The sequence below is a fragment of the Coregonus lavaretus genome (genome assembly GCF_964263955.1).
Source record: "Coregonus lavaretus genome assembly, chromosome: 38".
In the NCBI taxonomy this organism is placed as follows: domain Eukaryota; kingdom Metazoa; phylum Chordata; class Actinopteri; order Salmoniformes; family Salmonidae; genus Coregonus; species Coregonus lavaretus.
The window spans coordinates 16,595,140-16,615,611 of record NC_140025.1 but is presented as its reverse complement, the minus strand read 5'-3'; the positions used below and the strand labels follow the sequence as shown (position 1 = coordinate 16,615,611).

General features: G+C 42.9%; 1 protein-coding gene across 2 annotated transcripts in view; it reads left to right on the top strand.

The window, feature by feature from the left end:
- The window catches only part of LOC311112574 (sodium- and chloride-dependent GABA transporter 2-like), a 43,582-nt gene extending 23,457 nt beyond the window's left edge, over positions 1-20,125 (top strand). Inside the window, exons 8-15 of one of the 2 annotated variants that reach the window (XM_084155709.1) lie at positions 10,293-10,396; positions 10,994-11,118; positions 13,728-13,840; positions 14,062-14,199; positions 15,197-15,299; positions 18,277-18,377; positions 18,670-18,840; positions 19,192-20,125. In XM_084155709.1, coding sequence (XP_084011835.1) covers positions 10,293-10,396; positions 10,994-11,118; positions 13,728-13,840; positions 14,062-14,199; positions 15,197-15,299; positions 18,277-18,377; positions 18,670-18,840; positions 19,192-19,326 — 990 coding nt within the window. In that variant the 3' untranslated portion in view covers positions 19,327-20,125. The remainder of the gene's footprint in view (positions 1-10,292; positions 10,397-10,993; positions 11,119-13,727; positions 13,841-14,061; positions 14,200-15,196; positions 15,300-18,276; positions 18,378-18,669; positions 18,841-19,191) is intronic. The other variant, XM_084155710.1, reaches the window with a different exon arrangement.
- Positions 20,126-20,472: the final 347 nt, after the last annotated feature.

Sequence of the window (20,472 nt, the reverse complement as noted above, 5' to 3'; positions counted from 1 at the left end):
CATGCCTAATGTCTGAGAGGATACTGATTGTACTGGCTGCTTTCTAGCCAGTCCCAAGCGCCCCTCTATTGGAGTAGGTCTAGTCTGAATCAGTCTATGTAGGGTGTCCACCCACTCCGCCCAGAGTGGGTAAAAACGCACTTTGATGATGACACTTCACTTTCTTATGTTATAAGTACATTTTACCAAGACAAATATGAATATTCGGCTTGGACGACATACCATATATACCGGTGGCGGTCGGTGCCGTTTAAGATTAGGGAGGATGATTTTGTTTTCTTTGAGCATGGCCTTATTTCTATTACAGCATATTGGATGACTGTCATTCATATTCCATTTACCCAGCTCAATGTAACATCGATAGGTTTAGGCTACTACATGATACTTGAATTTGCCCTATACCCATCATGAGGTTGCTACAACCTAGCCTACAAGTTTCTAACGTAGGTGCACAGGTCGAGAGACAAATTGGAGTAATCAAGGTGACAGACAGTGACTCATTCAATACCATCTTGCACACTCTTGCCTGCATCTAGCTGATCTGGGGTGTAATCATTTGTCGAAACAGTTGCAAAACCTTCAGTTTCGCAACTAAAACAAGAAGTTTCTATTGGAAATAATTCAGCTCGGTTCGTCCCTGTTTCGTTGCATTTGCTTCCATTTAAGAAACATTTTGCAACAGAATCGGCAGAATAAATATACCCCTGATCACCCACGCACACAGTTCACTTTCTTAGAAGCCACATACAGCATCATCACTTTCCTCATTGTATAAATCCTTCTCGCATCTATGCGCTCTCCTCCTCACCTTCTCCCTTTGTTTGTGGACTTCAGTGCACAACACAACAGCTGTCTGTGACCAAGTGAAAAAACCTCTCCAAGCCAAACCTTCATACCATAACCATTAACCACAACACAGCCTACATAGTTGTCACCATATTATCTAACGTCATAGTCAACATAGCTACTAGAACTAACTCGTTAGTAAACCCACAATCCAATCCATATGTACAATCACACAATACAGTGTACAGCAAGCTGTTTAGCAGTTACACCGGCCAGCCCCGGTGGCAATAAATTAATAAAACCAAAAGCTTACTTTCACTTGGAAGAGTTGCAGTGTTGAATAGCCTTAGCCAGCTAGCTAACATAAATAGCATTTGTCTCACTGTTTGAGTCAGGTTGTTGAACAGGCTAAAGTAGCTGCATTAGCTGGCTAAGTAAGTGAAAGGTAAACTAAGTAGAATAAAAAAAATACAACAAAATATAACTAGCTCTCTCTCTCTCTGCTGCTTCTCCTTTATTTTTGAAGAAATTAATTTGTTCAAAACTGTTCAACTATTGTCATTCAGCTACTCACCACACACTGCAGTGCTAGCTAGCTGTAGTTTATGCTTTCGATACTAGATTCATTCTCTGATCCTTTGAGTGGATGGATAATATGTTTATTCATGCTGCAAGAGCTCTGATAGGTTGGAGGACGTCCTCCGGAAGTCATCATAATTAGGCCTGTGGCGGTCACGAAATTTTGCCAGCCGGTGATTGTCAAGCAAATAACTGTCGGTCTCACGGTAATTGACCATTAATTAACATAAACACATTTAGCATCTCCTGGCTTCCACACATAGCCTACGAGCCAATGATGCAGACCTTTGGAACATCTACATTTTAAAAAGTCGTATTAAATCCATGTAATATAGCCTACACCTTCACAATAAATCCATGTTTTATTTTAGACAGGTCTAAAGAAACATGATATGAAGAAAATGTAGTCTATTTCAGAAGAAAATAATAGCATACTCTGAGTTGTCCTTATGTTAGGTCCTGATCTGGCTATGCCATATGGCTGTGGGCTACACTAGTTAATTTAGCAGACAAGATTTGGCTAGAATTCTGCTACATTATTTTATATTATTTTGTAGTATGAAGAATACAATTGAACAAAGCTGAATAAAATAGAAAGGATATTTTCTCCAATCGATTTGAGGGAGTTCTGTGTTGTGCGGTTAGCAAAGAAATAGGTACTCCTATGTGCTTAATTTAGAGTTATTAATGTAACTTTAGTTGTTCTACAAACTTTGGCCTATATGTTTTGACTTTTAATACATTGTAAGGCTACATGATGCGAATCTAATGATGATTTGAAAAAAGTTGCTTGAAAGGCATGAGCTTTGTTTTTTTGCGCAGGCAGTACACACTTCATCAGTTTCTAATTCACAATTTGACAAGCACTTGATAATGCCTTGAATTTCACAGCGGCATCCCCTTTGTGTGGCCATAATGCACCCTAAAAAAATCCACGCCTTGTGTGGCCGTTGGTCCCTTCTCCCTTTGTGCTGCGTGTCCCCCGAAGGACCTCTCACTTACATGCGTGATCGGGTCTTTCTCACAGGCTACCACTTCGGGGACGCAACTGCGTGCATCCTTATCCAATTCCGAGGTGCATATTGAAGATATTGGAAGAACTGTCCACATTTACTTTTCGTCAGCAAACAAGATGAGTAGGCCTAACGAACTGCAAAAGCATTAGCCTATGTCAATCTACTATCCCCCATAATACAAAAGTTGACCGATTCTATTCTGTGCGAGAAATAAATATTCCAAATATAGTCTGGGACAGTTGTGGGATGCGATAGATCCCAAATTAATACAACCAGTAGCATCCCACTTTTTTTCTACACAATGAGGCTGACACAACAGATCAGAACGTTTAGCTTAAAATGTGATAAACTATTAGGCTATTTCTTCAAATTATAAGCGCAGCAATGCACACACGGCAGTAGGCTATAAGCGCGAATGTTCCATTAGTGGGAAAACACCATTATCAAAAGGGACTGTTAATGCGATTATGCATGTAATGCTTTTATTATAAAGGTGCATTTTTATGGTGAAAATTATCTTCCCCAAACTTGAAACTCACGTGCTGCTTATGTATGCCAGTTAGGCTTTACACCCCTTGTAAAGCGGATTAATGTGCTTAATTTCTAGAAGTTATTTGGCCACTTTAGTTGTGATACAAACCTTGTCAAAACATATAAGCATATAAACATATATATGGGCTAGGCTACATGAGGTGTGTGACTATGATTAGAAAAAGTCGCCAAAAAAAGGCATTGTTTCTTACCTTACGCTGGGCATCATTCACAAGTGATAATATATAATTCACAAGTGATAGGCTAATATTGTCACCCATCAGACTATTCTTGATTTAATCTTGTCTTTACATACACTACCAGTTAAAGGTTTGGACACACCTACTCATTTAAGGGTTATTCTTTATTTTGACTATTTTTTACATTGTAGAATAATAGTGAAGACATCAAAACTATGTAATAACACATATGGAATCATGTAGTAACCAAAAAAGTGTTAAACAAATCAAAAAATATTTGAGATTCTTCAAATAGCCACCCTTTGCCTTGATGACAGCTTTGCACACTCTTGGCATACTGTGGACTTTCCACCGTAGTTGCCCCTACGGAAACACCCTTGAGGTGAACTGGGTAACTTGTTCACCTCAAGTAAAGCCCTTCTAGTAACCAAACCTCCTGAATCAAGATCCATGTTGCCTAAATTGTCTTTAGCGTTTATTTTATTTTTTATAGCTGCCCTTGTGTGTACTTCCGGTAATACTGTATGAAAATATGGATACCGCCTAACCCTAATGATTATTGTGGTGAGTGATTTTGAAGGAGTCAGGCGCAGGAGAGTAAATCAGAGAATAAAAGGTTTATTCCGAAAACACAGCGGTACGCAGCAGGGCGTCAAACAACTCCAGTGCGGAAATCAGACGCACTGGAAACAACAAGGCACACGGGTGAAATATCCCACCGATACGACATACACAGAGCTCCACCGAGCTAATATAACCTTCACAATAAACAATCACACACAAAGACAAGGGGGCAGAGGGAACACTTCTACAGGTACTGATGAGGGGATATGAACCAGGTGTGTGTAATAAACAAGACAAAAAAAATGGAATGATGAGATGAGGAGCGGCAGTGGCTAGAAGGCCGATGACGACGAACGAAGAAGCCTGCCCGAACAAGGAGAGGAGGCCGCTTCGGAGGAAGTCGTGACAATTATTCATGTTCTGAATCGTTCAGTAGGGTCTTTCTCTGACGTTTCATTAACAGTACATCCAAAAAGTTGGATTTCGTAACCTAGTACAGTTGAAGTCGTAAGTGTTCATACACTTAGGTTGGAGTCATTAAAACTCGTTTTTCAACCACTCCACAAATTTCTTGTTAACAAACTATAGTTTTGGCAAGTCGGTTAAGACGTCTACTTTGTGCATGACACAAGTCATTTTTGCAACAATTGTTTACAGACAGATTATTTCACTAATAATTCACTGTATCACAATTCCAGTGGGTCAGAAGTTTACACACACTAAGTTGACTGTGCCTTTCAACAGCTTGGAAAATTCCAGAAAATGATGTCATGGCTTTAGAAGCTTCTGATAGGCTAATTGACATCATTGGAGTCAATTGGAGGTGTACCTTTGGATGTATTTCAAGGCCTACCTTCAAACTCAGTGCCTCTTTGCTTGACATCATGGGATAATCAAAAGAAATCAGCCAAGACCTCAGAAAAAAAATGGTAGTCCTCCACAAGTCTGGTTCATCCTTGGGAGCAATGTACAAACAATAGTACGCAAGTATAAACACCATGGGACCACGCAGCCGTCATACCACTCAGGAAGGAGACGTGTTCTGTCTCCTAGAGATGAACGTACTTTGGTGCGAAAAGTGCAAGTCAATCCCAGAACAACAGCAAAGGACCTTGTGAAGATGCTGGACGAAACAGGTACAAAAGTATATATATACACAGTAAAACGAGTCCTATATAGACATAACCTGAAAGGCCGCTCAGCAAGGAAGAAGCCACTGCTCCAAAACCGCCATAAAAAAGCCAGACTACGGTTTGCAACTGCACATGGGGACAAAGATCGTACTTTTTGGAGAAATGTCCTCTGGTCTGATGAAACAAAAATAGAGAAAAAAGCAACATCTCAAGACATCAGTCAGGAAGTTAAAGCTTGGTCGCAAACGGGTCTTCCAAATGGACAATGACCCCAAGCATACTTCCAAAGTTGTGGCAAAATGGCTTAAGGACAACAAAGTAAATGTATTGGAGTGGCCATCACAAAGCCCTGACCTCAATCCTATAGAAAATTAGTGGGCAAAACTGAAAAAGTGTGTGCGAGCAAGGAGGCCTACTAACCTGACTCAGTTACACCAGCTCTGTCAGGAGGAATGGGCCAAAATTCACCCAACTTATTGTGGGAAGCTTGTGGAAGGCTACCCGAAACGTTTGAACCAAGTTAAACAATCTAAAGGCAATGCTACCAAATACTAATTGAGTGTATGTAAACCTCTGACCCACTGGGAATGTGATGAAAGAAATAAAAGCTGAAAAAATAATTCTCTCTACTATTATTCTGACATTTCACATTCTTAAAATAAAGTGGTGATCCTAACTGACCTAAGACAGGGAATCTTTACTAGGATTAAATGTCAGGAATTGTGAAAAACTGAGTTTAAATGTATTTGGCTAAGGTGTATGTAAACTTCCGACTTCAACTGTACATCCGATAATAAGCACCGAGCTCTGTTGACAGAGCGTTGCAGATTTCTCGCAGCAACTTTTGAGGATTTTACATATTGTGGTGCTGGTCTTTAAAGTTTTTTCCGCGGGACAAAACAACCTAAATTAGCATGACACTAGCTGAATTAAATGTAAAAGGCTTTGAAAATAAAAAACGCTTGGTGTACGATCAGTGCTATATTGACATTACACAGAGATACGCTTGTTTTTATGATAAATCTTTGAAAAATAACAGGAATATCGCATTAGTATGACAAGCATATACTAATATGTAAAAATACTACGTCATGTCTCAAAATCTATATCTATCTTACCTCTATATTGTTTTATGTCCTGCGGTTTCCAGAAGAAAGATGACGAGTTTAATGGGAAAGTGAGCCTGTCAGTTAGTCTTCGTTCTCCCACAGCATCCAAGCATCTATTTTCCAATTCATATTTCCCCTTGGGGACAATAAAGTATATATCATACAGTGGGGAGAACAAGTATTTGATTTTTTTTTTTTTTTTTTCACCTTTATTTAACCAGGTAAGCCAGTTGAGAACAAGTTCTCATTTACAACTGCTACCTGGCCAAGATAAAGCAAAGCAGTGCGATAAAAACAACAACACTGCCGATTTTGCAGGTTTTCCTACTTACAAAGCATGTAGAGGTCTGTAATTTTTATCATAGGTACACTTCAACTGTGAGAGACAGAATCTAAAACAAAAATCCAGAAAATCAAATTGTATGATATTTAAGTAATTAATTTGCATTTTATTGCATTACATAAGTATTTGATACATCAGAAAAGCAGAACTTAATATTTGGTACAGAAACCTTTGTTTGCAATTACAGAGATCATATGTTTCCTGTAGGTCTTGACCAGGATTGCACACACTGCAGCAGGGATTTTGGCCCACTCCTCCATACAGACCTTCTCCAGATCCTTCAGGTTTCGGGGCTGTCGCTGGGCAATACGGACTTTCAGCTCCCTCCAAAGATGTTCTATTGGGTTCAGGTCTGGAGACTGGCTAGGCCACTCCAGGACCTTGAGATGCTTCTTACGGAGCCACTCCTTAGTTGCCCTGGCTGTGTGTTTCGGGTCGTTGTCATGCTGGAAGACCCAGCCACGACCCATCTTCAATGCTCTTACTGAGGGAAGGAGGTTGTTGGCCAAGATCTCGCGATACATGGCCCCATCCATCCTCCCCTCAATACGGTGCAGTCGTCCTGTCCCCTTTGCAGATAAGCATCCCCAAAGAACGCTTCACGGTTGGGATGGTGTTCTTGGGGTTGTACTCATCCTTCTTCTTCCTCCAAACACGGCGAGTGGAGTTTAGACCAAAAAGCTCAATTTTTGTTTCATCAGACCACATGACCTTCTCCCATTCCTCCTCTGGATCATCCAAATGGTCATTGGCAAACTTCAGACGGGCCTGGACATGCGCTGGCTTAAGCAGGAGGACATTGCGTGCGCTGCAGGATTCTGATCCATGACGGCGTAGTGTGTTACTAATGGTTTTCTTTGAGACTGTGGTCCCAACTCTCTTCTTGATCTTGAACTTCTTCCATTTTCTAATAATTGCGCCAACGGTTGTTGCCTTCTCACCAAGCTGCTTGCCTATTGTCCTGTAGCCCATCCCAGCCTTGTGCAGGTCTACAATTTTATCCCAGATGTCCTTACACAGCTCTCTGGTATTGGCCATTGTGGAGAGGTTGGAGTCTGTTTGATTGAGTGTGTGGACAGGTGTCTTTTATACAGGTAACAAGTTCAAACAGGTGCAGTTAATACAGGTAATGAGTGGAGAACAGAAGGGCTTCTTAAAGAAAAACGAACAGGTCTGTGAGAGCCGGAATTCTTACTGGTTGGTAGGTGATCAAATACTTATGTCATGCAATAAAATGCAAATGAATTACTTAATAATCATACAATGTGATTTTCTGGATTTTTTGATTCCGTCTCTCACAGTTGAAGTGTACCTATGATAAAAATTACAGACCTCTACATGCTTTGTAAGTAGGAAAACCTGCAAAATCGGCAGTTTATCAAATACTTGTTCTCCCCACTGTATATCCAGCCTACCTGACGTGATGCTGTGCAATTTTCCTTATTTTTTACCACTTTTCTTTCTCTGGCCTCCATTGATTTAGTTTACCCTAATTTTGGCCATTCTACAAGGGTAAAAACTCCACTGACTTTTGAACGGCTTGTGATATAGACATGAGGTTTGGACCATTGGCTTTCTCAGAGGATTATCTACACAATTAACATAAGTCATAGTCAGTCGATCAATAATATAATAATACTTTTAGCAAAAATGTTTATCTTTCATTTACAGTCTGTAGAAACTATGATAATAGAAAGGTTCAGAACTTTTGTGAAACATCACAGCACAGTTGAAAATATATAGCAAGTAGAAATCAAAACTGGATTGTGTTAAGAGATGGATGGGAGGGGTTGTGTGGAGCTGAAGGGTCAGACTAAAAACAACAAGATAACTAATGTAAAATATACTGGGTCTGTAAAATGTACATAGGTTCTGAACTTTTGTGAAACGGCACAGTTAAAAATATATACAGTGGGGAGAACAAGTATTTGATACACTGCTGATTTTGCAGGTTTTCCTACTTACAAAGCATGTAGAGGTCTGTAATTTTTATCATAGGTACACTTCAACTGTGAGAGACGGAATCTAAAACAAAAATCCAGAAAATCACATTGTATGATTTTTAAGTAATTAATTTGCATTTTATTGCATGATATAAGTATTTGATCACCTACCAACCAGTAAGAATTCTGGCTCTCACAGACCTGTTAGTTTTTCTTTAAGAAGCCCTCCTGTTCTCCACTCATTACCTGTATTAACTGCTCCTGTTTGAACTCGTTACCTGTATAAAAGACACCTGTCCACACACTCAATCAAACAGACTCCAACCTCTCCACAATGGCCAAGACCAGAGAGCTGTGTAAGGACATCAGGGATAAAATTGTAGACCTGCACAAGGCTGGGATGGGCTACAGGACAATAGGCAAGCAGCTTGGTGAGAAGGCAACAACTGTTGGCGCAATTATTAGAAAATGGAAGAAGTTCAAGATGACGGTCAATCACCCTCGGTCTGGGGCTCCATGCAAGATCTCACCTCGTGGGGCATCAATGATCATGAGGAAGGTGAGGGATCAGCCCAGAACTACACGGCAGGACCTGGTCAATGACCTGAAGAGAGCTGGGACCACAGTCTCAAAGAAAACTATAAGTAACACACTACGCCGTCATGGATTAAAATCCTGCAGCGCACGCAAGGTCCCCCTGCTCAAGCCAGCGCATGTCCAGGCCCGTCTGAAGTTTGCCAATGACCATCTGGATGATCCAGAGGAGGAATGGGAGAAGGTCATGTGGTCTGATGAAACAAAAATTGAGCTTTTTGGTCTAAACTCCACTCGCCGTGTTTGGAGGAAGAAGAAGGATGAGTACAACCCCAAGAACACCATCCCAACCATGAAGCATGGAAGTGGAAACATCATTCTTTGGGGATGCTTTTCTGCAAAGGTGACAGGACGGCTGCACCGTATTGAGGGGAGGATGGATGGGGCCATGTATCGCGAGATCTTGGCCAACAACCTCCTTCCCTCAGTAAGAGCATTGAAGATGGGTCGTGGCTGGGTCTTCCAGCATGACAACGACCCGAAACACACAGCTAGGGCAACTAAGGAGTGGCTCCGTAAGAAGCATCTCAAGGTCCTGGAGTGGCCTAGCCAGTCTCCAGACCTGAACCCAATAGAACATCTTTGGAGGGAGCTGAAAGTCCGTATTGCCCAGCGACGACAGCCCCGAAACCTGAAGGATCTGGAGAAGGTCTGTATGGAGGAGTGGGCCAAAATCCCTGCTGCAGTGTGTGCAATCCTGGTCAAGACCTACAGGAAACGTATGATCTCTGTAATTGCAAACAAAGGTTTCTGTACCAAATATTAAGTTCTGCTTTTCTGATGTATCAAATATTTCTGTCATGCAATAACATGCAAATGAATTACTTAAAAATCATACAATGTGATTTTCTGGATTTTTGTTTTAGATTCCATCTATCACAGTTGAAGTGTACCTATGATAAAAATTACAGACCTCTACATGCTTTGTAAGTAGGAAAACCTGCAAAATCGGCAGTGTATCAAATACTTGTTCTCCCCACTGTAGATGGGAGGGGTTGAGGGTAGCTGAAGGATGGATGGAATTAAAAACAGAAAACAAATAACTATTGTAAAATACATTGTGTCTGTAAAATTGATATAGTATGTATAAACTGGAAGTAGAAGCCTAAGTGTTGCTGTCCATTAGTTTACTCCAATTCGGGGAGGGGTGTAAGGGTTAGGGGAACATAATAAAGGAAAATATAATTAAATATATATATATATATATATATATATATGCAGACATTTTTTTTTTATAACATTACCCATTGCTAAAATTATGCATTTCTGATTCGACACTCTAGTCTATGCATCTATCTATGCAGCCACCCTCTCTCTATCTCTCTGTCTTTGTCTTACTTTTCTTTCTTTCTCTCTCTCTCTTTTTGTCTTGCTCCCTCCTTCTTTCTCTCTCTCGCTCTCTCTCTACTTTTACCCTTTCTCTTTCCCTCATTTTTTTCTCTCCATCTTTCCTTCCTTCCATCCATCTCTATCTATCTGTCCATCTCTGTTTAGGTATGGATGGATGCGGGGACTCAGATCTTCTTCTCTTATGGCATCTGTCTGGGGAGCCTTACCGCCCTGGGCAGCTACAACAAATACAACAACGACTGCTATAAGTGAGCCTCATACACGCACACACACACAGTAGATGATACAACAAACCAAATTCACAAAGTGGTACTAATTTCATCAATTTAGCTCACCAAGACAAATAAAGCAAAGGAATAATTTAACCTTTCAATTTTCATCTCATGACTTGGCAAAATTAACCGTAGAACTTGAAGTTGATGAACATTTGCTTTTGAAGGGACTCCCTGGCTTTGTTCCAAATGGCACCCTATTTACTATGTAGTGTACTACTTATGACCCAGTAATAGGGAGACATTTAGGAGGCAGACCCCGACTCCCAGTCCCCCAGTCCCCAGATGTTTTACATAAAGAATGCCTGGAATGACAGGGAAAACACAGAGACCGTACCCCAACTAGAACAAAATCCCACACTGCCTGTTTCCCACACTGACACACAGGTCTTGGCAATTACAAACCCAGGGTCGTGTTCATTAGGGAACATAATGGAAAATGTTTTAAAGCATTTTGTTTTATTGATTAATTCTTCTTTTTTTATAGATAGTTTGAAGTCAGTGATTGATTGAGATTGTCTGTTCCCTATATTTACTCAGTGATTGATTGTGATTGTCTGTGTTGTTTGCCAGGGACTGTTATTCCCTGTGCCTGCTGAACAGTGCCACCAGCTTCCTGGCAGGCTTTGCCATCTTCTCTGTGCTGGGCTTCATGGCTCAGGAGCAGGGCGTGGACATCGCAGATGTGGCCCAGTCAGGTACATTACAGTTTTCTATGCCAATATACAGTACCAGTCAAAAGTTTGGACACACCTACTCATTCCAGGGATTTTCTTTATTTTTACTATTTTCTACATTGTAGAATAATAGTAAAGACATCAAACTATGAAATAACACATGGAATCATGTAGTAACCAAAAAAGTGTTAAACAAATCAAAATATATTTTATATTTGAGATTCTTCAAAGTAGCCACTCTTTGCCTTGATGACAACTTTGCACACTCTTGGCATTCTCTCAACCAGCTTCATGAGGTAGTCACCTGGAATGCATTTCAATTAACAGGTGTGCCTTGTTAAAAGTTAATTTGTGGAATTTATTTCCTTCTTAATGCATTTGAGCCAATCAATTGTGTTGTGACAAGGTAGGGGTATACAGAAGATAGCCCTACTTGGTAAAAGACCAAGTCCATATTATGGCAAGAACAGCTCAAATAAGCAAAGAGAAATGACAGTCCATCATTACTTTAAGACATGAAGGTCAGTCAATCAGGAAAATGTCAAGAACTTTGAAAGTTTCTTCAAGTGCAGTCACAAAAACCATCAAGCGCTATGATGAAACTGGCTCTCATGAGGACCGCCACAGGAAAGGAACACCCAGAGTTACCTCTGCTGCAGAGGATACGTTCATTAGAGTTAACTGCACCTCAGATTGCAGCCCAAATAAATGCTTCACAGAGTTCAAGTAAGAGACACATCTCAACATCAACTGTTCAGAGGAGACTGCGTGAATCAGGCCTTCATGGTCGAATTGCTGCAAAGAAACCACTACTAAAGGACACCAATAAGAAGAAGAGACTTGCTTGGGCCAAGAAACACGAGCAATGGACATTAGACTGGTGGAAATCTGTCCTTTGGTCTGATGAGTCCAAATTTGAGATTTTTATTTCCAACCGATGTGTCTTTGTGAGACGCAGAGTAGGTGAACGGATGATCTCCACATGTGTGATTCCCACCATGAAGCATGGAGGAGGTGTGATGGTGTGATGGTGTGGGGGTTTGTAACAAGGCACTTAAGTAATACTGCAAAAGATGTGGCAAAGAAATTAACTTTTTGTCCTGAATACAAAGCGTTATGTTTGGGGCAAATCCAACACAACACATCACTGAGTACCAATCTTCATATTTTCAAGCATGGTGGTGGCTGCATCATGTAATGGGTATGCATGTTATGGGCGAGGATTAAGGAGTTTTTTAGGATAAAAATAAATGGAGTACAGCTAATCGCAGGCAAAGTCCTACAGGAAAACCTGGTTCAGTCTGCTTTCCAACAGACACTGGGAGATGAATTCACCTTTCAGCAGGACAATAACCTAAATCACAAGACCAAATCTACACTGGAGTTGCTAACCAAGACGACATTGAATGTTCCTGAGTGGCCGAGTTACAGTTTTGACTTAAATTGGCTTGAAAGTCTATTGCAAGACTTGAAAGTGGCTGTCTAGCAATGATCAACAACCAACTTGACAGAGCTTGAAGAATTTAAAAAAGAATAATGGGCAAATATTGTACAATCCAGGTGTGCAAAACTCTTAGAGACTTACCCCAAAAGGCTCACAGCTGTAATCGGGGCCAAAGGTGTTTCTAACATTCGCAGAGTACGACCCTGCCTTACACAGGAAGCAGCACAGGTCCTAATCCAGGCACTTGTCATCTCCGGTCTGGATTACTGCAACTCGCTGTTGGCTGGGCTCCCTGCCTGTGCCATTAAACCCCTACAACTCATCCAGAACGCCGCAGCCCGTCTGGTGTTCAACCTTCCTAAGTTCTCTTACGTCACCCCGCTCCTCCGCACACTCCACTGGCTTCCAGTTGAAGCTCGCATCTGCTACAAGACCATGGTGCTTGCCTACGGAGCTGTGAGGCGAACGGCACCTCCGTACCTTCAGGCTCTGATCAGTCCCTACACCCAAACGAGGGCATTGCGTTCATCCACCTCTGGCCTGCTGGCCCCCCTACCTCTGCGGAAGCACAGTTCCCGCTCAGCCCAGTCAAAACTGTTCGCTGCTCTGGCACCCCAATGGTGGAACAAGCTCCCTCACGACGCCAGGACAGCGGAGTCACTCACCACCTTCCGGAGACACTTGAAACCCCACCTCTTTAAGGAATACCTGGGATAGGATAAAGTAATCATTCTACCCACCTTTACCCCACCCAAAAAAAAAAGAAAAATTGTAAAAAATAAAAAATATATTATAAAGTGGTTGTCCCACTGGCTATCATAAGGTGAATGCACCAATTTGTAAGTCGCTCTGGGTAAGAGTGTCTGCTAAATGACGAAAATGTAAATGTTACATGTATTGGCATAGGGGGTTGAATACTTATATAATCAAAATATATTAGTGTTTAATAAATGTTATTTTTTATTCTTCCACTTTGACATTACAGAGTCTTTTTGTGACAGAAAAGTACAATTAAATCCATTTTAATCCCACTTTGTAACAGAACAAAATGTGGAAAAAGTCAAGGGGTGTGAATACTTTCCAAAGGCACTGAATGTGTCTGACTGTGTTGTATGGCTGTGCTTGTCTGACTGTATGTCTGACTGTGTATGGCTGTGTGTGTCTGACTGTGTGTGTTTCTCTCCAGGCCCTGGGCTGGCCTTCATCGCGTACCCTCGGGCTGTAGCCATGATGCCTCTCCCTCAGCTGTGGGCTGTGTGCTTCTTCCTCATGATCATCATGCTGGGGCTGGACACACAGGTGTGTGTGTGGCACGCACACACACACTCACACACAAACACACAGGGTCTCTTCCACTCATGCATCCAGTATATAACAAATAATTACAATGTAACAAGCATCGTATCGACATGCACACGCAGACACACACACAGTATGCAACAGACAAGCATTGCAATGTAACAACCATCTTACACATACCAACCTACCCCGTTCCCCTCCCCCTTCCACCCCCTGTCCAGTTTGTGAGCCTGGAGGCCCTTATGACCTCTGTGACTGACCTCTACCCTACGGTGATCCGGCTGGGTTATCGACGTGAGCTGCTGCTGCTGATGGTGTGTGTCGTCTGCTTCCTGGTTGGCCTGGTCATGGTCACCCCGGTGAGTCTGGTTGGATGGATGAATGGGTGGATGGATGAATGGGTGGGTGGGTGGATGATTGCCTGGCTACCCAGACTCCTTGCTTCGGCCAAACGCTACGCCATGCCCATTGACATTAGTTTCTTCTCTGGAAGTCTGAATCTGAGTACCTCCCCGACCATTCACCGAATGCGAACACATTCAGGGCTGTCTGATTGGTCCAGAAACCAATGGGTTGGGCCAGAGCAAGAGCACACGTGGGTAAAGCGGCGGTTAGAAAATGTGTCTTTGGCTTTGATACTCTGATTGGTTAGAGACGATCCAATCGCTGATTACTTTGTAATTGTACAATGCCCCTTGTGTCCCTCCTCACCATAAACAACTTCAATGATGGCAGTCCCAGACTAAAGTATGTAGCGAACGACAGAGCAGCAGAAGAACTTAGTGTGAGTCGTCAGTCTAGGTGGATGGATGGTTGTCTCTTTTACTGGACACATGACTGGCTGGCTAGCTTGGGGGGCTGTCTACATGACTAGCTACATGGCTAGCTGGGTGGCTGGCTGACTGGCTGGCTGGCTGGCTGGCTGGCTAGCTGGCTGTCTGTCTGTCTGTCTGCTTGCCTGTCTGTCTATCTGTCTACATCAGTGTTTCCCAACCTTGGTCCTCGAGTACCCCCAACAGTACACATTTTAGTTGTAGCGCTGGACAAACACACCTCATTCAACTCATTGAGGCTTATCCAGGGCTACAATGAAAATGTGTACAGTTGGGGGTACTCTAGGACCAGGGTTGGGAAACACTGGTCTACATGATTGGTTGTCTGTTTGTCTGTCTGTCTATTTGATCTAATGTCCAACTAGTTGACATATTCACATACCGCTAGACACTCTGTTACAATTAGTACATTATCCAAATGTATTCTCCCAATTAAATAATATCCCTCTATCTTTTTAATTGTATAGATCTATGACGTGGTGATAAATCTGTGATGTAATGTTCTCTCACTCTCTTTGGATAGGGTGGTCTCTATGTGTTCCAGATCTATGACCACTACTCCTGCAGTGGGGCCAGTCTGCTGCTCCTGTCCATCTTCCAGTCAGTGGCTGTGGGCTGGGTTTACGGTGAGTCCAGAGGTTGTGCACAATAAATACCTTATCACAACCTTAACACAACATCATTCACCCTAATGTACACTTAACATTGAACACACCCTCTGATGGGTGCCTCGAAACACAGTAATTTCTTTCTTTCTTACTTTTATCTATATATCTCTCTATGGCTGTCTCTCTCAATTGTGCAATTACACACAAAGTGAGCCGCCGGTGGTGTTGTTTAACTATGCACAAATCTTGTACGTCCTCTCCCCTTACCTTCCATATTTCTATTCAGGTCAACAGTATATGAATCTGGAGTAGTCTATTGTGAGCTGCAGACATTCAGTGTGAGCTGGAGTGTAGTGGAGACAGAGCCAGCGCCAGCCCTATTAATTAGTTACTGTCTCCCCAGCCCCTAAATCTTCCCGCTGAACGTGTCGCCACACAGTCTCAGCCATGGGGCCCTGGGAAGCCCACAGTAGCTGCCTCAGATACTAACACACAAAAACATTAGACAAAGAAAAGCTCAGGCATGAATCTCCCTTAGATGCTAACGCTAAGTCGCTAACACAGAAAAACTCAGGTGACAGAAAAACCTGAGCATCAATCTGCCTCGAACGCTAACATACTAACGTTCTAACGCTAACATCCCAAAAACTCCAGACACACAGAAAAGCCTGTGCATAGATCTGCCTCAAATGCTAACACTAATGCTAACACTAAGTCTCTAACATAGACAAGCCAGGGTGTAAATCTGCAGATAGTCTACAGTGGAGCTGTAGAGGGATTTTGGGTGTTCTACTTTAATTTGTTTCCATGTAAGTTGAGAGTGTAAGAGGCAATTGTTGTTTTACGATAAGGGCCAGAGCCAGGAGGTAGAGACACAGGGGCTGTAGAAAGGAATGATGATGGGGACTGGCGCAGTCTGTGTGAGGTGGGAACCTGTCTGCTCTGGTGGATTCCTAAGCAGTGGGAACTGTGTGTGTGTGTGTGTGTGTGTTTGTGTGTGTGTGCGTTTAGCGTCAAACATGCGTGCCTACAGTGCATTCGGAAAGTATTCAGACCCCTTCACTTTTTCCACATTTTGTTATTTAACAGCCTTATTCTAAAATGGATAAAATTGTGTTTTTCCCTCATCAATCTACAAACAATACCCCATAATGACAACGCAAAAACTGGTTTCTATAGAATTTTGCTAATGTATAAAAAATAAAAAAACAGAAAGATGACATTTACATAAGTATTCAGACCCTTTACTCAGTACTTTGTTGAAGCACCTTTGGCAGCGATTACATTCTTGCTACAAGCTTGGCACACCTTTATTTGGGGAGTTTCTCCCATTCTTCTCTGCAGATCCTCTCAAGCGCTGTCAGGTTGGATGGAGAGCGTCGCTGCACGGCTATTTTCAGGTCTCTCCCAAGATGTTCGATCAGGTTCAAGTCCGGGCTCTGGCTGGGCCACTCAAGGACATTCAAAGACTTGTCCCGAAGCTACTCCTGAGTTGTCTTGGCTGTGTGCTTAGGGTCATTGTCCTGTTGTAAGGTGAACCTTCACCCCAGTCTGAGGTCCTGAGTATTCTGGAGCAGGTTTTCATCAAGGACCTCTCTGTACTTTGCTCCATCTTTGCCTCGATCCTGACTAGTCTCCCAGTCCCTGCCGCTGAAAAACATCCCCACAGCATGATTCTGCGACCACCATGCTTCACCATAGGGATGGTGCCAGGTTTCCTCCAGACGTGATGCTTGGCATTCAGGCCAAAGTGTTCAATCTTGGTTTCATCAGACCAGAGAATCTTGTTTCTCATGGTCTGAGAGTCCTTTAGATGCCTTTTGGCAAACTCCAAGTGAGCTGTCATATGCCTTTTACTGAGGAGTGGCTTCCGTCTGGCCAGTCTACCATAAAGGCCTGATTGGTGGAGTGCTGCAGAGATGGTTGTCCTTCTGGAAGGTTCTCCCATCTCCACAGACAAACTCTGGAGCTTTGTCTGTGGAGCTTTGTCAGAGTGACTATCGGGTTCTTGGTCACCTCCCTGACCAAGGCCCTTCTCCCCCGATTGCTCAGTTTGGCCGGGCAGCCAGCTCTAGGAAGAGTCTTGGTGGTTCCAAACTTCTTCCATTTAAGAATGATGAAGGCCACTGTGTTCTTGGGGACCTTCAATGCTGCAGACATTTTTTTGTACCCTTCCCCAGATCTGTGCCTCAACACAATCCTGTCTAGGAGCTCTACGGACAATTTCTTCGACCTCATGGCTTGGTTTTTGCTCTGACATGCACTGTCAACTGTGGGACCTTATATAGACAGGTGTGTGCCGTTCCAAATCATGTCCAATCAATTGAATTTACCACAGGTGGACTCCAATCAAGTTGTAGAAACATCTCAAGGATGATCAATGGAAACAGGATGCACCTGAGCTCAATTTCGAGTCTCATAGCGAAGGGTCTGAATACTTATGTAAATGTGCAAAAATCTCTAAAGACCTGTTATCCCTTTGTCATTATGAGGTATTGATGAGGAAAAAAGTTAATTTAATCCATTTTAGAATAAGGCTGTAACGTAACAAAATGTGGAAAAGGGGAAGGGGTCTGAATACTTACCGAATGCACTGTATATAGGCCCAGGGAGAGTTGAGGTAGGCATGCTTTACATCCCTGTGGAGAGCTGTGGAAATTGGGTTTGACTAAGGTCGTTTAGACTGCGGTCAGGTCTCCAGTGGGTCCTCTATGGTCGTTATGACCGTGGGATTTAAAGGTGGTCTATTCAGGACCTTAGACAATATCCTGTTCTACGGTTCTACGGTCTTATATGGGTCTGTGCTCTGATTTAAGTGGTTTGGGGTCTCTAGGACCATTTTCTAGTTTTCAATTACTGGTCTTCAAGATTGTGCCTGGACTTCAGACTGACCTTGTATGGTCCTTTCAATTCAGAACCACGGTTCAACCATTGTTGTGGTCAGAACCAGGCCTTGACCACAGAACCACGTAATAACCCTCACCCTGTTCCTTAGGGCCTGACAGGTTCAATGACAACATTAAGCACATGATTGGCTACAGCCCGCTGCCCTTCTTCAAGCTGTGCTGGCGCTACCTGACACCAGCCATGTGCACGGTGAGTGACCTTTAACCCTTGACCCCTGTGTGTGGGAGGAGTCCTGTGAACTTCACATATCCCAATTGTGTCTGTCATTGGATATCTGTGTATACATGTGAGCAATTGTGTGAATTATTTGGTTACCTTTTTTGCAGAATCTAGTTGTTGTGACTTTTCTCTATACATTTCTTACCCTATAAATGGATCAATTTTGAATCAGACTGATACACTGGTCCAAGATGAATCCATTAGGTCATATTCAGACAAGCAATGTGTGTGTGCAACTCTCTTTCTCTGTCTCTCTCTCCAGGCAACGTTTGTGTTCTCCTTGGTGTGCTGGTCCCCTCTGTCCCTGGGGAAGGGCGTAGTAGCCCCGGGGTGGGCCACAGCCCTAGGCTGGCTCCTCACCCTCTCCTCTGTCTCCCTGCTGCCCATCTGTGCGCTCTACGCACTGGCCACCACCCCCGGCAGCCTAACACAGGTCAGTCACACAGTGACATTTTTTACACCAACAACCAACTACTACACTTGGCCTTACCATAACCCTGACTCTCACATTAACTGTTACTCTTGCCCCTACCGTCCAACACTATGTGGACTGACTCTACACTTACTTACCTCCATCTCCCCTGTGACTTACCCTATGATTATACAAGACATTAATTAGTGTGCCTTGAAAATAACTTGTACCTTCCCATCATGCTATAGTGACTAGGTTGGCCAGTAAGTCAGTGCAGAAGACTGTACTAAGCATATAAGACATACTGTACAGTGCATTAAGGCATATGTTGTGTGTGACTAACAACCCGTCCATCTCTCCTGTTGCCTGTAGCGTTTCCGCCGGCTGTGTCGTCCTGCCCCCGACTCCAATTTGGCCCTGGACCACCGGACCACCTCTCTCACCTTTGACCCCTGTCTGGCTCTCACCGCCGAGAAACCCAAGGAGCCAATCGCAGACGTGATCTAGGAATGACCTCCCTGGGTTTAGCCAATGATACGGTCTCACGGTTTCTGCGCACCAATGGGACAGATCGGAATCGGGGATCAAGGGATGTTTCTATGGAGATGGGAAGGCCTCTGCCCCTCTGTTGTGTCCTCACAGATAAATGGAGACGGGATGGTGGTTGAAACTGTGATGGAATCCAGTTGTATGCTATTGGGCCTGGGATACGTGGACTGGGCTTAGTGACATGCCCCTGACTGTGTGTATTTTTGTGAATGAAGGAGAAGGGGAGGGGGGAAAGAGAGGGAAAAGGAGGGAGGGATAAAAGCCAGTCCCAAATCGCTCCCTATTCCCTCCACCTTGGCCCTAACCCTCATCTGAAGGTTCTGGATAGGTGTAAGCAGTGTAGTAATAAAGCTTCCGCCAAATTGCTTCCACCTTACACATCTGCAAACGTTGGGGCCAATGGGAAGGTTAGGGATCGAATTGTGACCGGCTGACTGTGTAGAGAAGGGATGGGAGTGAGGGAGGAGTAGAGCGAGACAAACACTTTTATATTTATATGTGATCATGGGACTGACATTAATGAGCTGCTGTGTGACACAGATCATTACCTCATCATAATTTCAGTCAGACTAGCCAATGGTTTCTGACTGGACTATTTAGATCAGACTGATTGGGTCTGAAATGGCACCCTATTCCCTATATAGTGCACTACTACTTTTAACCAGGGCCCATAGGGCTGAAACTGTTTACAGAAAATGAGAAATCTCCTCTGGATTGGAAGTAGTGAAAATAAATAAAAAATATCATGCCGTAAAGGATATTTTCTCCTTTTTGCAATGTATTGTGTTGAACAATGAAATAATGAAACAAGTATGAAATAATGAAACAAGTAAAATGAATGCAATAGTACCATGTTGAAAACATAAGTAATAATCAGAGACATATTATACACTGAGTGTACGAAACATTAGGAACACCTGCTCTTTCCATGACATAGACTGACCAGGTGAATCCAGGTGAAAGCTATGCTCCATTATTGATATCACTTGTTTAATCCACTTAAATCAGTGTAGATGAAGGGGAGGAGACAGGTTAAAGAAGGATTTTTAAGCCTTTAGACAATTGAGACATGGATTGGGTATTTGTGCCATTCAGAGGGTGAAA